The sequence below is a fragment of the Balaenoptera ricei genome, chromosome 1, assembly GCF_028023285.1.
Source record: "Balaenoptera ricei isolate mBalRic1 chromosome 1, mBalRic1.hap2, whole genome shotgun sequence".
NCBI classification, from domain to species: Eukaryota; Metazoa; Chordata; class Mammalia; order Artiodactyla; family Balaenopteridae; genus Balaenoptera; species Balaenoptera ricei.
The window spans coordinates 168984706-169004552 of record NC_082639.1 but is presented as its reverse complement, the minus strand read 5'-3'; the positions used below and the strand labels follow the sequence as shown (position 1 = coordinate 169004552).

Below are 19847 nucleotides of genomic sequence, written 5' to 3'. Positions count from 1 at the left end.
TTTTGAAGTATGAGGCTAAAAAATAATGAGATTCATACAAACACAAATTGACAGAGCTTACCACAACCAGATCTGAACTTAAAGGAACCTCTAAATATTTATTTCAGGAAAATGAAAAATGATTTTAGAAGGAAGGTCTAATGAAAGAGAAGTGGAGGGCTAAGAAATTGGTAAACACAAATATGAATGTAAGCAAACTTGTGTATAAGACTGTATTATTGTCTCATTTGTACAGTAAACAAAAAGGACATAACTAACATATTGGTCCAAAAAAGCACAGTAGTTGGGAAGAAGCAATAGAGTTAAAGGTCCTCAAAGTGTTTGGGAGCAACAGTTTAAGATACTAGGTTGGCCAAAAGGTTCATTCGGTTTTTCCCGTAAGATGGCTCTAGTAGCGCTTAGTTGTCTTTAACTTCATTCCAAATAATCTTGTTAGATTTTCTTGTGACACCTGTCATAACAGTATACAGTTAAAAAAAAACTTATCAAAACTGGTGAATTTTTGTGTAGCCATTTTAATACTGAAGATGGAAGAAAAAAGCAACATTTTCAGCATATTATGCTTTATTATTTCAAGAAAGGTAAAAACTCAACTGAAACACAAAAGAAAGATTTGTGCAGTGTATGGAGAAGGTGCTGTGATTGATTGAACGTGTCAAAAGTGGTTTGCGAGGTTTCATGCTGGAGATTTCTTGCTGGACGATGTTCCACAGTCAGGTAGAACAGCTGAAGTTGATAGTGATCAAATTGAGACATTAATTGAGAACAATCAATGTTATACCACATGACAGATAGCCGACATACTCAAAATATCCAAATCAAGCGTTGAAAATCATTTGCACCAGCTTGGTTATGTGAATTGCTTTGATGTTTGGGTTCCACATAAGTTAAGCAAAAAAAACCTTCTTGACCGTATTTCTGCATGCGATTCTCTGCTTAAACATAATGAAAACATACCGTTTTTAAAGCAAATTGCGATGAGCGATGAAAAGTGGATGCTGTACAACAATGTGGAAAAGAAGAGATCGTGGGGCAAGTGACACGAACCACCACCAACCACACCAAAGAATGGGCTTCATCCAAAGAAGGTGATGTTGTGTATATGGTGGGATTGGAAGGGAGTCCTCTATTACGAGCTCCTTCCGGAAAACCAAACAATTAATTCCAACAAGTACTGCTCCCATTAGACCAATTGAAAGCAGCACTCAACGAAAAACATCCGGAATTAGTCAACAGAAACCGCATAACCTTCCATCAGGGTAACACAAGACCACATGTTTCTTTGATGACCAGGCAAAAACTGTTACAGCTTGGCTGGGAAGTCTAATTCATCTGCCGTATTCACCAGACATTGCACCTTCAGATTTCCATTTATTTCAGTCCTCACAAAATTCTCTTAATGGAAAAAATTTCAGTTCCCTGGAAGACTGTAAAAGGCACCTGGAAGAGTTCTTTGCTCAAAAAGATAAAAAGTTTTGGGAAGATGGAATTATGAAGTTGCCTGAAAAATGGCAGAAGGTAGTGGGATAAAAGGGTCAATACGTTGTTCAATTAAGTTCTTGGTGAAAATGAAAACTAACTCTTTTATTTTTACTTAAAAACCGAAGGCACTTTTTGGCCAACCCAATATTAAATTTTAAAAAAAGATATTAAATTTAGACTTTGTTAAATATACAAAAAATTCAGTACTACTAGAAACTGCTAGAATGAGTAGTGAGCAAAATGAGAACAAGAAAACAAAAACCTCGATTAAAAATCAAGAAAAAAATTTTCAAGATGAAAAGAATTCTGGAGATTGGTTTCACAACAATGTGATGTACCTTACACTACTCAATTATAAACATAAAAATGATTAGGGTAGTAAATTTTATGTTATATATATTTTGCCACAATTAAAAAAAAGAGCAAACTCAGCCATAAAAAGAATGAAATAATGCCATTTGTAGCAACATGGTTGGACCCAGAGACTGTCATACTAAGCGGAGTAAGTCAGACAGAGAAGGACATGTCATATGATATTGCTTATATGTGGAATCTAAAACAATGGTACAAATGCACTTAGTTACAAAACAGAAACAGAGTTACAGATGTAGAAAACAATCTTATGGTTACCAGCGGGGAAGTGGGGAGGGATAAGTGGGAGACTGGGACTGACATACACACACTACTATACATAAAACAGAAAACTAATAAGGACCTACTGTATAGCACAGGGAACTCTGGTCAATGCTCTCTAATGACCTATATGGGAAAAGAATCTAAAAAAGAGTGGATATGGGGATACGTATAACTGATTCACTTTGCTGTACAGCACTAAGTAATACAACATTGTAAATCAACTATACTCCATTTAGAAAAAAAGAAAGAGTGAGAAAGCAGATAAAGATAAGCATAGAAAATGCATGACAAACAGAAAACAAAAAGTGGTAGAAACATGTCCATATAGATTAGTAATCAAAATAAGTACAAAAGGAATAAGTTCACCAGTTAAATGCAGTTTGTTATACCAAATTATGAAACAAAATCTAGACTTAAATAGAAAAAGCATTATTATAGCAATGATAAAATTCTATTCACTAGAAAGAAATTCCACTCTAAATTTTTGTAAATTCCATAAGATAGACTCAAAATATATTAGAAAAAAAAATTGCTAGAACTTCACAGAAAAACTGGTGAATACATCATCATGAGAAAATCCAATTTCTCAATCATTAATAGATAAACCAAGCAGTTAAAAAAATAGTGACTATAAAGAAGATTTGAAAAGCTCAATTAATAACCTTCATGTATATTTAGAAGCTTGCATCCAACATTGGGAAACACATTCTTCTTAAGCATATATTGAATATTTAAAAATGAAAAGGTCTAGATCATGCAGTAATTCTCAGAAGATTTCAAAGAACAGATATCATACAGATCAAGTTCTTTAATAATATTACCATTAAGATAGAAATAAAAGATAATAAGGCTAAATTCCATAATAACTCACAGATCAAGGAGAAAAATCATAAAGGGTATTAAAATATTTAGAACCTAAAAAATTTTAAATACACAAAACAATAAAAATGTTTAGTAAAGACTAAAACTTGGGGATGCAGTAAAAAGGTATTGTATATACACAGGGGGAAATTTAGAGCCTGAAATACTTATACTGAAACTAAAGAAAAGTTGAAATTCAGTGAAATTCCACCTAAAAAGTTAGAGAGAACAATGCATTAACCGCTTCCCCCAATATGATATGATGATAATAAAGAACATAAATTAATGAAAAGGAAACATGAGAATAATGAAGATCAACAAAGCCAAAAGCTTGTTCTTTGATCTCACTAAATATCTGGTGAGGTCAAACAAGGGAACAAGAATAAATGCACAAAGAAATAATATGAAGAAAGAAGGAGAGGTTATAACTACAAATCTAGGAGAAATCAAAAAAGGTAAAAGGATGCAATGAAAAATTTTATGCCAACAAATTTTTCAACTTAATGAACAAATTCCTATAAAAATAAATTTAGCAAAACTGTTTCAAGAAGAAATAGAATGCCTAAATAGTCCTATAACAATTAAAGTAACTAAACCAATAGCTAACAAAAATTCCCCATCCCCCCAGTCGGAAAAAGTCTCCAGACTCAGATGGTTTTACAGATGATTCCTCCAATGTGTTTCAAGGAACAAAACATTCTTCTTATACAAACTTTTCTAGAGAACAGAAAAAGAGGCAGTGCTACTCAGCTAACTCTATAAGACCAGTATAATCTTGATACCAAAGGAAAAAAAAAAAAAAAAGAGAGAAAGAAAAAGTCCAGAAAGAGGAAAACAAAAGAAAAAGCCAATCTCATTGAAGAAAACAAATAAAAAATCCTTAAAAAACCCAAAGACATTAGCAAATCAGGTCAGTGATATCTGAAGTGGGTAAACATGAACTCTGGAACTCAACTCCCTGTGTTGAAATTCCAGTTCCCCCACTTTCTAGCCCTATGATCTTGAGCAAATGTACCTAACTTCTCTGTGTGGGATCTCACCATTTATAAAATAAAAACACTACTACTACCGCTGCTGCTGCCGCCGCTGCTGCTACTACTTACTAATACGTACATCACAGGGTTCTTTAAAAGATTAAATGAGCTAATAAATGTAAAGCACTTAAAGCAGTACTATTAGAACAGATGCAACGTAACTGTTACCTATATTATCATATTAATATTTAGGAGACAATACATGGGCAATTCAGTTTTAACTCAGAAAAGTAAAAACGGTTTAACGTTAGAAAAAGTTTATAAATGTAAGTCATCAAACCAATTTATTTTTATTTATTTTTGGCTGAGTTGGGTCTTTGTTGCTGGGCGTGGGCTTTCTCTAGTTGAGGCGAGCGGGGGCTACTCTTCATTGGAGGTGCGTGGGCTTCTCATTGAGGTGGCTTCTCTTGTTGCGGAGCATGGGCTCTAGGCTCTAGGCTTCAGTAGTTGTGGCTCACGGGCTCTAGAGCACAGGCTCAGCAGTTGTGGCGCACGGGCTTAGTTGCTCCGCGGCATGTGGGATCTTCCCGGGCCAGGGCTCGAACCCGTGTCCTCTGCATTGGCAGGCGGATTCTTAACCACTGTGCCACCACAGAAGCCCCAAACCAATTTATTAAAGGAGAACAATCACATAATTCCATCAATAGATATTAACAAATTTCTAGAAATTTTTTGCAATACTGTGCCAAAAAAGCACATTGAATAAAGTCAATACCCATTTTTAATAAAAACGATTAGCAAAATAGGAATAGAAGATAATTTTCTTAACCTGATAAAAAGTATTTACCTAAAACTTACAGAAAACATTATTATTTTCTTAGAAATCAGGAATAAGATAAGGATGCCTGCTATCATCACTTCTATTGAATGTTGTATTTGAGGTCCTAGCTTATACAGTAAGACAAGGAAAGAAAGAAAAGTAAAAAAAAAAAAAAAAAAAAAATCAAAAGACAAAGAAAAAAACCTGTCATTTCATAAAACCTTAAAGAATCTCAAATATATTATTACAATTAATAAGAGTTTAGCAATGTTGCTAAAACAGAATCAGTAAGAAAGCATAATTTTAAAGGTATCATTTAAAATATGAAAACTTACAATCATAAATTAAAGGAAAGGCAAACAAGACCTGTATAGAATTTTATGGAGAAACATTTTAAAATACTTTAAAGATACAGAGAGATATACCATGTTTGTGGATAAAAAGACTGTGGGACTGCAGAGAAAATAATTTTATGTTTTTGTACAGTTAGGCCTTTCTAAGCAAATTTTACTGAAACTTGGAACATGGGTTAAAAGCAAGCCTTGTAAAGTAATTTATGACTAATTTAGATACGTAGTGAGAAAACTCCAAAGAGATTTAACTCCTGGACTTTTGTGTTTACATTTCAAGGAGGGTTGGAGAGAGAGATAAGAGCCTGTACCAAGGAGATAATCTCTTTATAGAGCTGGAGACTTGGACACATCTTTCCACCGGAGTGACTTATTTATATTCCGAAGGGTCTTAGATCCTTCTCTTTAGGTTTCCAGGGAGACCCGCAGAAAGGTGGGTAGAGATAGAGGGGAAGCAGGAAGCATCTGCCTCTCTCCTCTCTGTAAACACCCTGATTCACTATTTCAGGGCTCTTTCTCTACCATACAGTCTCCATATGTGTATGGTTTTATCCAACCAGCTCTCATTGTGTTGCCCTAAAGGGTAAGAAGGGGCATACAGGAAAGCCACGTGGTTTTTGTTTTGTTTTGCTTTTCTGAATGTAAATCGTAATAATCTTTCCTTGCTCTTGAAATCTTGTGTGCATTTAGAATGATATTAATAAACATGGATAAGAATATAAAGACTCAATGTTATAATGATGTCAATTCTCCTGAAATTGCTCTATGGATTTAATGCAATTTTAATCAAAATCCCATCACAGTTTTCAAGGAATAGAGAGTTGAGATATAGACCCATGCATAAGTGGAAATTTAACATCTGACAGAGGTGACACTGCACATCACTAAGGGAAGGAGGGCCTATTTAGTAAATGAACAACTGGCTAGCCATATGGGAAAAAGTGAAATTGGATCCTTATTTCATATGATACACAAAAATAAATTTCTGATGCATTAAAAATTTAAATATGAAAACCAAACCTAAAAACTTCAAGATAAAAATTTAGGAGAATTGTTTTTTACCTCAGATTTCTTACATAAGCCAGCAAATGCAATAATCATAAAAATGTAGACTGATGAATTTGACTACATTAAGACTAAAAACTTTTGTTAGTCAAAAGCTCCCATAAACAAAATGAAAAGACAAGCCACTAGCTGGGAGATATCTGTAACATACATAATCGATAAAAGATTAGCATGTCCAGAAAATTCTTACAAACCAATAAGGAAAAGACAAACAACCCAACAGAAAAATGTATAAAGTATATTAAGAAGTATTTCACAAAAGAAGAAAGATAAATGATAAATGGACATGTGTGAGGATACTCAGCCTCATTAGTAATTAGAGAATGCAGATTAAGACCATACTAAAACATCATTTTAGACCTCAAATGTCAACTTAGATTAGGTTGGCCAAAAATAATATATCTAGTAATATGAAGTACTGTTGAATATAAAAACTCCTGTACACTACCGGTAGGAGCATAAATTGGTACAAGCAGTGGAAAATGCTTTGACATCATCATAAAAAATACAGTATTTCTATTGCGTATGACCCAATTATTCTATTCGTGTTTGTGTCTGGATATATGTTCAAGAATGATCACAGCAGCATCATTTATAGTAGCTATTAATTATAAGCAACCTAAATGTCAGCAAACAAAAAATTAGATAAGCAAATTGTGGGTGTTGACATAATGGTGTATTTTATAGCAACTAAATGAATGAGCAACAGCTATATAGACGAATCTTAGAAACAATCTTGAGTGAAAAAAGCAAATTGCAAAAGATTGCATATACCATTTTACAAAGCTCAAAAAAAGCTAACACTAGTATACTGTTTAGAGATACACTAATATGTGATAAAAATTTTTTAAGTAAGGGAATGATTAACATAAAATTCAGAACAGTGATTACTATTGTCGGGGAAGTGATGAGAAAGGAATAGGAAATGACTACCCAGGGCTATGTCACAAAATAGGTAATGCTCTATTTCTTAAGTTGGATGTTAGGTTCATTTTATTATTTGCGTCAAAACTTATATAATGTTACATTTACTTTTTATATGCATCAAATGAAAAGAATCTTAAAAAGAATATCTGCTGCCTGTAGGATATCAGGCAAATCATTTAAAATTCTTTATCAATATGATGTGTTTCATTTCAGCACTACCCTCTTCTCAAAATATACTGAAAGGATTTTTAATATTAAAACTTATTAAAAATTGGCCAAGTACCTGTTACTATAAATCTAGATATCAGATGCTCATCCTTATTATGTTAACCAAGTTTGTTTGAGTAATCCTACCTTTAAATACATAACAGTAACCATTAATATAATATTATTAAAACAAATAGGACCTCTGTTACAAATTCCAAATATTATTAAATTGACCATGAATATAAATGAATCTATACAAAACACTGCTTGAAAGCACATCAAGAAAAAAGTAAAAATATACTAATCTAATTCACTTTGACCTTCATAGCTTTCTCTGTTAATCTTTTTGATTAGCTTCATCAGCAAAAGGTTATTTGTTTTATTTTTAATTACCTCCATTTCTTTATGGGCAGCAAGACTTATAAGTCTTCCCCAGAAGGACTTCATCTGTTTTATTAATGAATTATATACAACACCATTGAATACAATTTATACTATGCCATAAACCACTCATTTCTTTTTTGCATTGGATAGTATTAATTCCAACATTCTAAAATTTGTTAATGAAATGCAAAGTACACACAGCATATCACTTAAGTAAAGTATTTTTCTCTAGTGCTTGAACATTATATATCCTATTGGACTGTGTTTCTGTGTCCTAGCTATTACTTAATTTTGTTGATGTTTATAGTAATATTTACATGTTCACAAAGTTCTTATGAAAGTAACTTCAGCTTATTCATCCATGCTTTGAAAGATAAACTGACATCTAAAAAAATGATTAAAGAATTAAAGAAATTTTCTATCATAATCTTTAAAGAATGTTCACATTAGCAAGTCACGATGAAAATATGCCTGTAGTTTTCATTTTTCCATAGACAATAAACAGATTTTTACTATTCTCTCACTTCTTCATAATATTTCTTTTTCAATAACATTTACTTTCAATCAAGTCCTTTGATTATTAACACTCCAAAAGAACAAAAGATTCTGAACTTTGAAGCCTCGAAAATTTAGAAGTTTCTTCATAACTAGCCATTCATCAAATGCCATACACCAAAATAATTCTTAAATTTTTAAACCATCTTTTTACAGACAAAGTATACCATATATTATTGTAATTCCTTATGAATGCTTTCAATATACAAATTAAACAAGATTAAGAATTCAGAAAAGGCTTTAACAATCTATCTATGTACTTTTACCTTATTTAATTCTTCCCTTTCTTGTTGTAATGTTTTGATTTGTTTTTCATAAGCCTTGATTTGTCTAAAAGCATCATCTAGTTCTCGCCTCACAGAATTAGCTTCTTCAAGTTGCTGTTCCAAGTGACTTGATTCTAAAAACAGGAAACAATGTTTCTTTTACTATTTGCATAAAAATAAATACTGAAAACCAAGGTTTAAAGCAACTAAATTTTAAAAAATAAAGTATTTTGAAATTGGTATTCAGCTTATCAACACCACATGCCACTGACTCATGAAAATTAGGTGCTTATCAGTTCACTGTAAAGATGGTGAATAGGTAATGCCAGGATGAAGAACAAATTTTAAGTGCAAAGTTTTTGCACAGAACTTATGTGCAAAAATGCCTTCATATCAGAAAAAAAAGGACCATCATTCCAAAAAGCAGTATCTTCAGAACCAATTAAAAACTTAAAACTAACAAAAAAGAACACGACCAATCAAACGAAATAGATAAGTTTTCCTCTATTGTTAGTTAGCATTCTTCTGCTGATATTACTCAAATTATTGTATGATGGTTTTACTTCTAACGTTGTGGTTCCAGATCACCCCACCTGGTTTCACTAGTGGTGATTTGAAGAATAAACTCTGATTTCTAAAAGCAAATATTTGAAATAGGCTCAGGGAGTTGAGTAACTTGCCTAAGGTCACATTGCTAAATGAGTATCAGAGCTAACTACAGCCCGCCAGTCTTACATCAACCTCTCCAACTTAAAAAGTAATGTAATTAAACGATGTTTAACATTATAAGTTCAGAAGAGTTATTATAAAATAAAATAATTAATCTTAACATATGCTTAAATAAAATTTAATAAATTGATATGAAATATCCCTGGCATCAAAAGTAAATTAGCAAATTAAAGAATTGAAGCCAGTGAAAACAGAGAAATCTAAACACATTCATTGTTAATTTTGTTCTGGATATTTTCTATTCCTTACAGCCTTGTTACTCTGAGTGTCATCCCCAGAGAAGTAGCATTAGCATCCTGGGAGCTTGTCAGAAATGCAGAATCTCAGGCCCCGCCCCAGACCTAATGAATCAGAATCTATATTTTAACAAGATCCTCAGGTGGCTCATTCTCAAATTAAAGGCTGGGAACAAATGCACAGAGCACTGCACACTGCTGAGTGTGATGCTTTCAATAAATGAAGAAGTGTTTATAATACGTTAGTTCTATTGAAAAGAGCATTTCATTTGTATAGACAAGTCCTGTAGTCAAGAAGTAACTTAAATGTATCCATGTATTACACACTAACTGGTTCTAGATTCCTTAAATAAAATAATTTACTAATATTCAGTGCCCTAAACTTATAGATTTATTAAAAGCTTATTTATCTTAGGTATTAGTTTTTAGCAATTTTGAAAATATCTGCAAAGTTGCATTTGATTAGTTTTCATTTTGTCTTAATAGTATGTATTAAGTGTTTTCCTTGAAGAACAATAAAACATATCAATGGATGTTTAATCTTAAGGATCACAGGGTATTCAGTCTTATATTCAGAAAATTACATTTTATCATTTTCTCAAATTTCAGCATTTCATGTGGGAATATTTCTGTTTATACTAATTTCTTTTAAACATGTTTAAATTTTTTTTGTTGTTATTTTAACTTTTCAGCACTTTTACGATTTCAATGATTTATAAAGTAGGTATAATTTAGTTTGTTATTTCTAATAACTTGGAGTCAAAATTTAGTATGTGACACAGCTGACTTCTGTCATTTCTGGGGTCATTTTAATCAAATTTTATGGTTAAGGTATATCAATCTAGAGTAGTAACATGGCACATTTAGTAATGCCTTCTGAGAATGCTCACTTCCTTTCTTCTACTTTGAAAAGTTCTTCCCTAGCATGTTAAAATTTTTTGCAGATTATTGAGTCATCCATTTATCTAAACTGCTCTGTTAGAAACAAAAAAAGTGTCAATATTTCATAAAATGTCTGCATCATATAAAGTTTACAGCAAAATGTATTAAATGTGATAGCTTCAACAGTCTTTAAAGATGTTTTTATTGTTTTATTTCAATATAGGTTAAATTTTAGTTTTATCCCAGCCATTTCATGTTGGCAGCTTTGCCATGGAGTTGTTAAGTAGATAATACAAAATACATGTCAGATTTTCATGACTCATATTTCAGATACTTTAAAAATGCCTCAAAAACTCAAAATATTCATTTAGACAACAACAACAGGTAAATTATGAGAAGTACATGAGGAAATGTACTGGATAAAGAAGTTGGAGAAGACAAACCCAGCCAATTACTTATAAAACCCTCTAATATGGAGAAAAGTATAGCACTTGTAATTTGGAATACACAGAATTTTGTATCCCCCAAAGATAAACACCCCAAATCAAGAAAAATTCAGAATGTATTGAACTTTGGCCAACTACTATAAAATGGCTCAGGTAGAAGAGCTTTCACATTCACTACAACAAATAGTAAATTCGATTAAAATTTTGAAAGAAATCCTCAAAGACTATCAAAAATATCTATTAAATATATGACAACATGACTAGCCAAAACATTTAGATGAAGTTATTAAAAACTATTTTAGTGATTAAATAGAAAAGCAGTACTAGGGAAGTGAGGTTAGCTCATAGCAACAAAATGGTTCTTAACTCACTGCTGCTAGTAGAATCCTCAAACTCAATCTGTTAGTAATAAGGATTTAATGAGGGCACAATACACAGGAATTTTCTTTGCACTGTGTGGTATATAAGAGAAATACAAAATACGGTCTCTGTCTTGAAGGAGATAGGAAGACAAGAGTAACACTCTTTAAATCATAAAGCAGAAAATCAAATACAAATTGTGTGGCAGGTTATACGGATGATATAGGAATTAAGAGAAGGGCGTGACTAAAGTGGCACTCACAGCGGAACACTGATAAACTGCAGAGGGACTGAGGCTGGAGTCAGAAGGTGGTTGACAGAACAATCAAAGCACCTCTCTCTCTGATACACAAGAGCAGTGTCACAGCTTTTCCATTATGGTCTTATTTCTCAAATAATCCATAACTCTTCTGATGTGAAGAGATTTTACTTCTAACCATGATGAAGGAAAACAGATTCCCCTATTATCTTCCCCTCCATTCACTATTTTTCTCCTTTACTTACATACTGTAGGACAGTATTGTGTGTGTGTTTGTGTGTGTGTGAGAGGGAAAGAGACAGAGACAGAAAGAGAGAGAAAGGGGACAGAGGGAGACAGAGAAAGGGTGGTTTCAGTGTAGAGTTGGAGAGACACAGACAGTACACAGAGGTGCAAACCATAACCCTTGAGGCACTGTACGGCAATTCCTAAAAATTTAAACACAGAATTACCATATAATTCAGGAATTCCTTCTTATTACTTCTTATAAGAATTACTTCTTTTTTTTTTTTTTAATTTTTTTTTTAAAATTAATTTATTTATTTATGGCTGTGTTGGGTCTTCGTTTCTGTGCGAGGGCTTTCTCCAGTTGTGGCAAGCGGGAGTCACTCTTCATCGCGATGCACGGGCCTGTCACTGTCGCGGCCTCTCTTGTTGCGGAGCACAGGCTCCAGACGCGCGGGCTCAGTAATTGTGGCTCACGGGCCTAGCTGCTCCGTGGCATGTGGGATCTTCCCAGACCAGGGCTCGAACCCGCGTCCCCTGCATTGGCAGGCGGACTCTCAACCACTGCGCCACCAGGGAGGCCCCAAGAATTACTTCTTATTATATACCCAAAAGAAGAGAAAGCAGGGACTTGAACAGGTATTTGTACAGTCATGTTCATAGCAGTTTTATTCACAATAAACAAAAGGTGGAAGCAACCCAAGAGTCCATTTATAAATAAATGGATAAACAAAATATGGTATATACATACTGAGGAATATTGTATTAAGGTAGGAAATTCTGACACATGCTATAACATGGATGAACCTTGAATACACTACACTAAGCGAAAGAAGTCAGTCACAAAAGGACAAATATTTTATGATTCCATTTATATGAGGTTCCTAGAGTAGTCAAATTCTAAGAAACAGAAAGTAGAATGGTGGATGCCAGTGGCTAGTGGGGGGGAGGAATAGGAGTTATTGTTTAATGGGTAAAGTGGAGATGGATGGTGGAGAGGATTGCACAGCATTGTGAATGTGCTTAATGTCACTGAACTGTACATTTTAAAATGGTTAAAATGATCATTTTTATATTATGTATTTTTTACCACAATAAAAAAGATTAAAAATGAATTAATGAATGATATTGAGGAGATGGAATAAAATCTAGAGTATCACTGGGACTAACACATGATCAAGAAAACAGTGCTTGGGAAGGAAGAATACTAAAAAGAGGGATACAGCCTTTCTTACAACATTATTTTCACTGATTCTATTCCACCTCTGGGAAATGATAAAAAATAACGAGTAGAGTAATCCTATAAGCACTGACTTTAGGGAGAAGGTAGGAATAAAGTAAAGGAAGGGCATTTCAACCAGTAATTTAATGGTAATCAATCTCCCCAATTAGGGTGATGCCAGGGACCATTTATTTGTATGTAAGAGATGTGAGCGTGTTGGGAATTGCCTGTAAAGACACAACGTAGGAAGATACATTAGGAAGTGGTCAGAGATTTCCAAGAGTGAGGTTTCATTTAGTCATTCATTCACTCATTCATCAACAAATATTGATTTAGGGGTTTTTATGTGCCAAGCATCATTATAGGCACTTCGATATTTCAATGAATAAAATACTCAAAGTCCCTGTTTTCAAGGAGCTTATAGTCTAGTGGTAAGGCGAGGGAAGTAAAGCAATTTTAAAAATGTGTCAGTGGTGAAAAGTTTTATAGAGGAGTAGAAATTTACCAGGTGAAGAGTGTTTCCAGCAAACAAACAAGCAGAAAGAAAGAAAGAAACAAATAGATGTTTAGATGGATGGATGGATGGACGGATGGATGGGCAGATGGATGGATGAAAAAAATGAATGAAATGGGGGTGAAGAAAAAGAAGACTACATAAAAAAACAACAACCAAATATGTGAAAACCTGGAGGTGATTAGGTGAAACTAAAAGTAGTTCACCATGTCTGGGATCAGTGGGTGAGGGAGTAATAACAAAAGACAAACCTAGAGAGGAAAACACATGCAAGATAATGAAGGACCCTGTAATCAGAATTGAGAAATTTTAATTTTATCCCAGAGGCAACGGGGATCCTCTGAAAACATTTAAGTATGTATGTTGAAGCTGTGATGTGATCAGATTTATATTTTCAAAGCTGGACGTTATATGTAAAATAAACTAAGAAGTCTGAAATTGGAGAGAAAAAGGATGACTGGCCAGGGACAATGGAACCTGACACAGTGTGTCAGGAACATTGAAACTACACAGTGTTAAGTTCCCTGGGTTTTCTTTTTGGTTCTTATTTCACAGACTTAGAGCTGAAGAAGCCAGCAACCCAGAAATGCCAACAGAAGCAGAAAACAAAAGCCTGAACAAAAGGCTACTCTTTCTAGCCAAAGAACCAAGAAGGGGGCAAACTAGCAAGACAGAAAAGTTTTAGAAAATAACCATTCTGCTCAAGTTAAACACCACAGAAAACATTGTGGCCCGATGACCACCTGTGTCAGCGAAAGACAAGTGAGGAACTAGATTTCCAATCACATGAGGTTTTAATGAAATGCCCAAACACACCACGAGGGTAATTAGAGAAGGGGGGCCAGGACTTTCAACCCCCTTGGCTGGTAACAAGCCCCTTCCCACACACAGTGTCAGTGGAGACCACATGGGGAACCAGGACTTCCATCTCCACCCAGCATTAATGAGGATCTCCCCCTTCTCCCCACTGGGGTGGTATCAGAAAAGAGTAAGAACTTTCACCATTGCCCAGCAGTAAGAAGGCCACCTCTACCACAGTGTCAGTGGAAACCAGTCAGGGGGCTGGAACTCCCATTTCCTTCCAAGAATAACAAGGAGCCCTTCCTTGGGTGTCAAGGAAGGTCAAGTGGGGAAACTGGATTTCTACCTCAACCTGGCAGTAAGGAGATGGCAATCCCCTTCCCACTGCTGGAATGGTGTCAGGAAAAGCCAGCTAAAATGGAAGGTTTAAATAAGATCCAGAGTCATTCATCAAACATCACTCATCCTACCAAGAACTAGAAAAATCTCAACTTGAATGAGAAAAGAAAATCAATAGATGCTGACACCAAAATAACAGAGATGTCAGAATAATCTGACAAGATATTAACACAGTGTAATAAAAATGCTTCAATGAGCAATTATAAACATATCTGAAACAAATGAATAAATAGAAGACCTGAGCAAAGATACAGAAAGTCTCAGCAAAGAAATGGAAGATTAATGAAGAAGAAAATGGGAATTTTATAAATTAATAAAATAAAAATATTGGTAGATAGATTCAGCAGCACAAAGGAGGGATCAGAGGGATCTGTGAACTGGAAGGTCTAACAGTAGAAATTAACCAATCTGAATAACAGGAAAGAAAAAACAGAATGGAAACAAAAATGAACAGAGCCTCAGGGACTTGTGTGATGATTTACAAAAGATCTTACACTCGCATCATCAGAGTCCCAGAAGGAGAAAAGAAAGTAGGCAGGTCTGTAAAAGTACTTAGAAAAATAGGGTCTAAAATAATTCCGAAATATGGCAAGACACATAGACCTACAGATTCAAGAAGATGAACAAACACCAAACAGAATAAACCCAAAGAAATCCATGCCAAAACACACCATTAAACATCAGAATACTAAAGAAATTATTATTATTATTATTATAAATTATTCTGAGAAAGACAGGCATCAAAACATTTTAAAAATCAGGTATTTCTAGGGGATATGATTTCTATTCCCCTTTCTACATTTTCTGTACAGAACATATAAAATTTGAAGCATGGGGTGGGATAGTATGGAATACCATACCTCATCCTGATCATGAAATGACCACTAATTACTGAGGTATTTATAGTGTGGCTGATAATGGCCAAAATGAGACCCATACTACACATCTATGTGATAATCAGGAATGCCATGCTGCTGCAGGGTGAAAAACATTCTCAAAGCTATCTTACAACAGTTTCATGAGCTGCCTAAAAACTCTTCTGGAATGAGGTGGGATGTGGTGAAATAAAAATGTCAGTTCACCAAAGGGGAAACGGGGTGAGGGAGGGATAAATTAGGAGTTTGGGATTAGCAGATACAAACTACTATATATAAAATAAACAACAAGGTCCTACTGTATAGCACAGGGAACTGCATTCAATATCCTGTAATAAACCATAATGGAAAAGAATATGAAAAATATGTGTCTGTATCACTTTGCTGTACACCAGAAACCAACACAACATTGTAAATCAGCTATACTTCAATTTTTTTAAAAGTCAGTTCAGAAAATATTCTTAAATTATCAAATTGATGACATGATGAGACAAGAATATGAAGTTGATGAAGTGATAAAATAAAACTGATCTTGCTTTTCTCCTTTAACACTACAGATCATTTTCACGTTCATTTCATAAAGAAGAAGGAGGAGGAGGGGGAGGACGAGGGGGAGGACGAGGGGGAGGAGAAGGAGAAGAAGAAGAAGAAGAAGAAGAAGAAGAAGAAGGAGAAGAAGATTCTCCTAGAAATCTAACTTCAGGTTCTAGATTTTCAAGAACCACAGCTAACTGACATATAAGAGGTTAGTATGTTAAAATGTCCTTTCTTATATAATTTGATCAAAATGAAAAGTACACTTAGTATGGATGGGAAGATGATAAATTTAATACAGAACAAAGACATGTTTTTAAAAACACCAAATATAGAGCTGTCTTTAAAGACAGCATATTAAAAGCACTATGATGTTAGAAAAACCGCAAACGCTACAGAAAAATCAGTAGGTGACAAATGTAAATGAATGAGTTCTTAAACACGATTTAAGAATCATGACTTATAGATACAACATATAACTTAGGAATGATCATACTATATTAAACAGAATTTCAATATCCAAGAAGCAGCTGGCATGCAGTCCTACAAATCTAGTCTACATTCAATATATCCAGAATTTGCCATACCTCCTCCTCTAGTCCATACCATTCCCATCTACCATGATGTCTTGCCTGGACTATCCTACCTAGCCTCTTTACTTCTGCTCTCACGGCCCAAAATCTGTTCTCAAAACATCAGCCACAGTGATTCTGTTTAAACTAGCTCAGATCATGACACTCTGCTCCAAAACTTCAGTTTCTGATCTCTCTCCATGTAAAAGTCAAAGTCCTTGCTATAACTCCTAAGTAGCATGGTCCAACATATCGTGGTCTCCCAGATCTCATATTACTCTCCTCCTAGATCACTCTCTCCAAACATACTGGTCACCTTGTTCAATCTCAACTTAGTGTTTCTGCACTTATTATTCTGTAGGTCTCAAATGGTCTTTCCCCCCTATAGCTACATGGTTTGCTCTCTCACTCCCTCCCTAAAATGTCATTCTGCCCTTCCACACTTTCTATCCCATGTCTTTGCTTCCTTTTCCCCTTAGCTCTTTTTACTTAACAAACTGTATATTCTATTTATGTATTTTGCTTACTGTTTGCCTCACTCACTAGAACATAAGCTCTATGTGGGTGGGTATTATCTTTTTCTCATTTGTTCACTAGTATGTGCCCAGTGCTTGGGAATCAATAGGTATGCAATAAATATTTACTGAATAAATCACGAGTGATTTGTAATCTATATGAGTGTATATACATAGAAAGTTGAAAGGCATCAATATGCTCAGCTTCAAGTACACTACTAAATTGATACTGAAACTCAAAAATAAGGCATTATGATAAAAGAGATACAATTCTGTATCTTAAGGTTTAAGTGTGTACCAGATTATTCCAGCTCACGTTGCTCTCTTAACAATTATGTATGGCTTTTAAAGTCTCAACTTCACAACTTAGCTTTTATTATCTTTTGTGTATTGTTACTGTTCACTATTTATTGCTCCGTGTCTTTGTCTCCTTTTTATCTCTGCTGTGTAATGTCTACCATCACTTATCATTAATAATAATAAACAAAAACACTCATTTATAGACAGCTTACTGTGACTGGCACTGGGCTGAGCACAATGCATATACTGCCAAAATCAATTCCTACACCGCTCTGAAGTAGGTTCTACAGTCCTCACTACCTGATGACAGAGCTAGAATTATTTACTGCTATGAGTACTGAATAGTTCTCCAGGTTCTTGAAGAGATCTTCCCACTCATCATGCCTATAGTCTTGATTCCTATTGCCATGTTAATGGTGATCATTGTTCATCTGTATGGAAATCACTGTATTTGTTTTTTATAAACTGTTCTGTTAGTGATCAGTCTGCATTCAAAATATTTAATAAAAAAATACTGAGTCTCTTTAACAAGCAAACTAAAAACACTACAAAGTGTTCACTAAACCAGCTAGAGGTATCCTCTCTATGGAGTTGTAACTTATATATATAGTAGTGATAGTCAAAATATTTAGAAATTGGTACGGCATGGGCATTGACCAATTAGAGCAGACACCGGCTATAAAAATATAGTATGCCCATGCCAGTGTGCCCCTATGTACTGAAGACTAGCCCATATACAGAGGCTATCAAAGGTGAATCATGCAATATAACTTCAAACTTCTTTCACTCTCCCTTGACTCCCAGGAGAGCCAGGGTACAGAGTTTTTAAGGAAGAATGAATGGCTAAAAATAATTCTCCTTTCAGACCCTAAGACTAGGTTATGCAGACACATTAGGGCCTAGTTATGGTAATTAGAGGAAGCAAGCTAATTAAAAGCTTTTGACACCTGAAGCAGGGGTAGCAGGCCAAAGCAGCAAGCTTTCACAACAAGCTCTGAAGCCCAGAAGCCTTGAAGCTGCCGGAGCAAGGCTGGAGCAGGCAGAAGCGGTGAGCCACCAGGAAACTGTGGACAGGCAACACCCAGGGCGTAAGTTAAAGGTTTTCCTGAAAGCAAAAAGGAAAACCCAGCGTTAAGTTAAGCAGTAACTGACAACAATTGAGTCGTAGAGAGAAGGTTCTTAACTCGTAGAGCTGTTGATTTTCAATTATATCTTGCTCCTTTATTATTTCCCATAATTTACGCATTTCTTATAGGAGGTACATAAATTATGCTTTCATTTTCAGAGTCATTTTGTTTTGTTTTGTTTAACGAAAAAGCATAATTGAGAGAAATGCCGTTTCTGTCAGATATCCATGCCAGAGATGAACCTATCCACTGGGTCTGTATAATACCTAATGACAAATTCCTGATAGAAGACAAAATACTTTGGAGAAAAAATAATTATCTCTTTAGGGCTGTCTTTGCCTTTTGAAATCTATTAGTTGATAACTACTACAGGGTATGTAAGGCCACCAGAGATATTTTAACCAGGAATGAATAACTAAGCAGTAAGAGCTCATAATCCAGCCAATACTACTTTTCTGTACAAAATTCACTGTGTCTTAAAATAGAGTAAATTATCTACAATCTATTTGTTGCTTTTATTTTACATACTTTAATTGATATACATACAGAGCAAGGAGAGGGAGAAAGGAAGGAAGGAAGGGAGGGAGGGAGGTGGGAAGGAGGGAAGGGAGGGAGGAGACAAGGAGGGAAGGGAGGGAGGGAGGAAAGAAAGAAAAAAAGGAAGGAAGGAAGGAAGGAAGAAAGAAGGAAAGAAAGAAAGAAAAGAAAGAAAGAAAGAACGAACGAAAGAAAGAAAGAAAGAAAGGAAGGAAGAAAGGAAGGAAGAAAGGAAGAGAGAGAGAAAGGAAGGAAGGAAGGAGAAGAGAAAAGAAAAGAAAAGGAAGGAAGGCACCTTCTCATACTAAATCTCAAATATTATCAGCCATGCATTAAATACTCTGAATTGACTCTGGATCACACTGGCCTATGACCAGGCAGGGCTTATTCTCAGTCCACTGACAGCCAGACTGCTGTCTGCAGCAGCCCACTCCCGACCCTGCACTCATTCTTCAATTCTTCCAAGCATTAGGACTATAGAGCAAATATCACTGTCCTTAACTATCTGCCTCACTTAATCCTAATGAGTAACTATAAGCAATTCTCCAGGGCCCTGTCCTTTTCTTCAGTCCCTTTTATGGAAAAAAATATATAAACAAATACACATATTATTTAAGTATTTATATTATTGCTTTATTTTTTTCCATAGTTCAATCTCAACTGAGCCCTAAATCCATCTGCAGCCTCACCATTAATCCTTTGTCCTGTACCAATCTTGTAAAATAACCTGTGCCCCCCTGCCACCACCATCTATCCTATCCCTGACCTATCCAAACCTTACCCTGCA

At 34.8% G+C, this 19847-nt stretch overlaps 1 protein-coding gene across 1 annotated transcript in view; it reads right to left on the bottom strand.

Annotated features, from left to right (window-relative positions):
• Window positions 1–19509, bottom strand: part of LOC132372700 (serine/threonine-protein kinase MRCK alpha-like) — a 125764-nt gene extending 106255 nt beyond the window's left edge. Inside the window, exons 1-4 of the mRNA XM_059934856.1 lie at window positions 19401–19509; window positions 18344–18501; window positions 11192–11219; window positions 8528–8661 (exon numbers count right to left, since the gene is read on the bottom strand). Coding sequence (XP_059790839.1) covers window positions 8528–8661; window positions 11192–11219; window positions 18344–18501; window positions 19401–19509 — 429 coding nt within the window. The remainder of the gene's footprint in view (window positions 1–8527; window positions 8662–11191; window positions 11220–18343; window positions 18502–19400) is intronic.
• Between the last annotated feature and the right edge of the window lie 338 nt (window positions 19510–19847).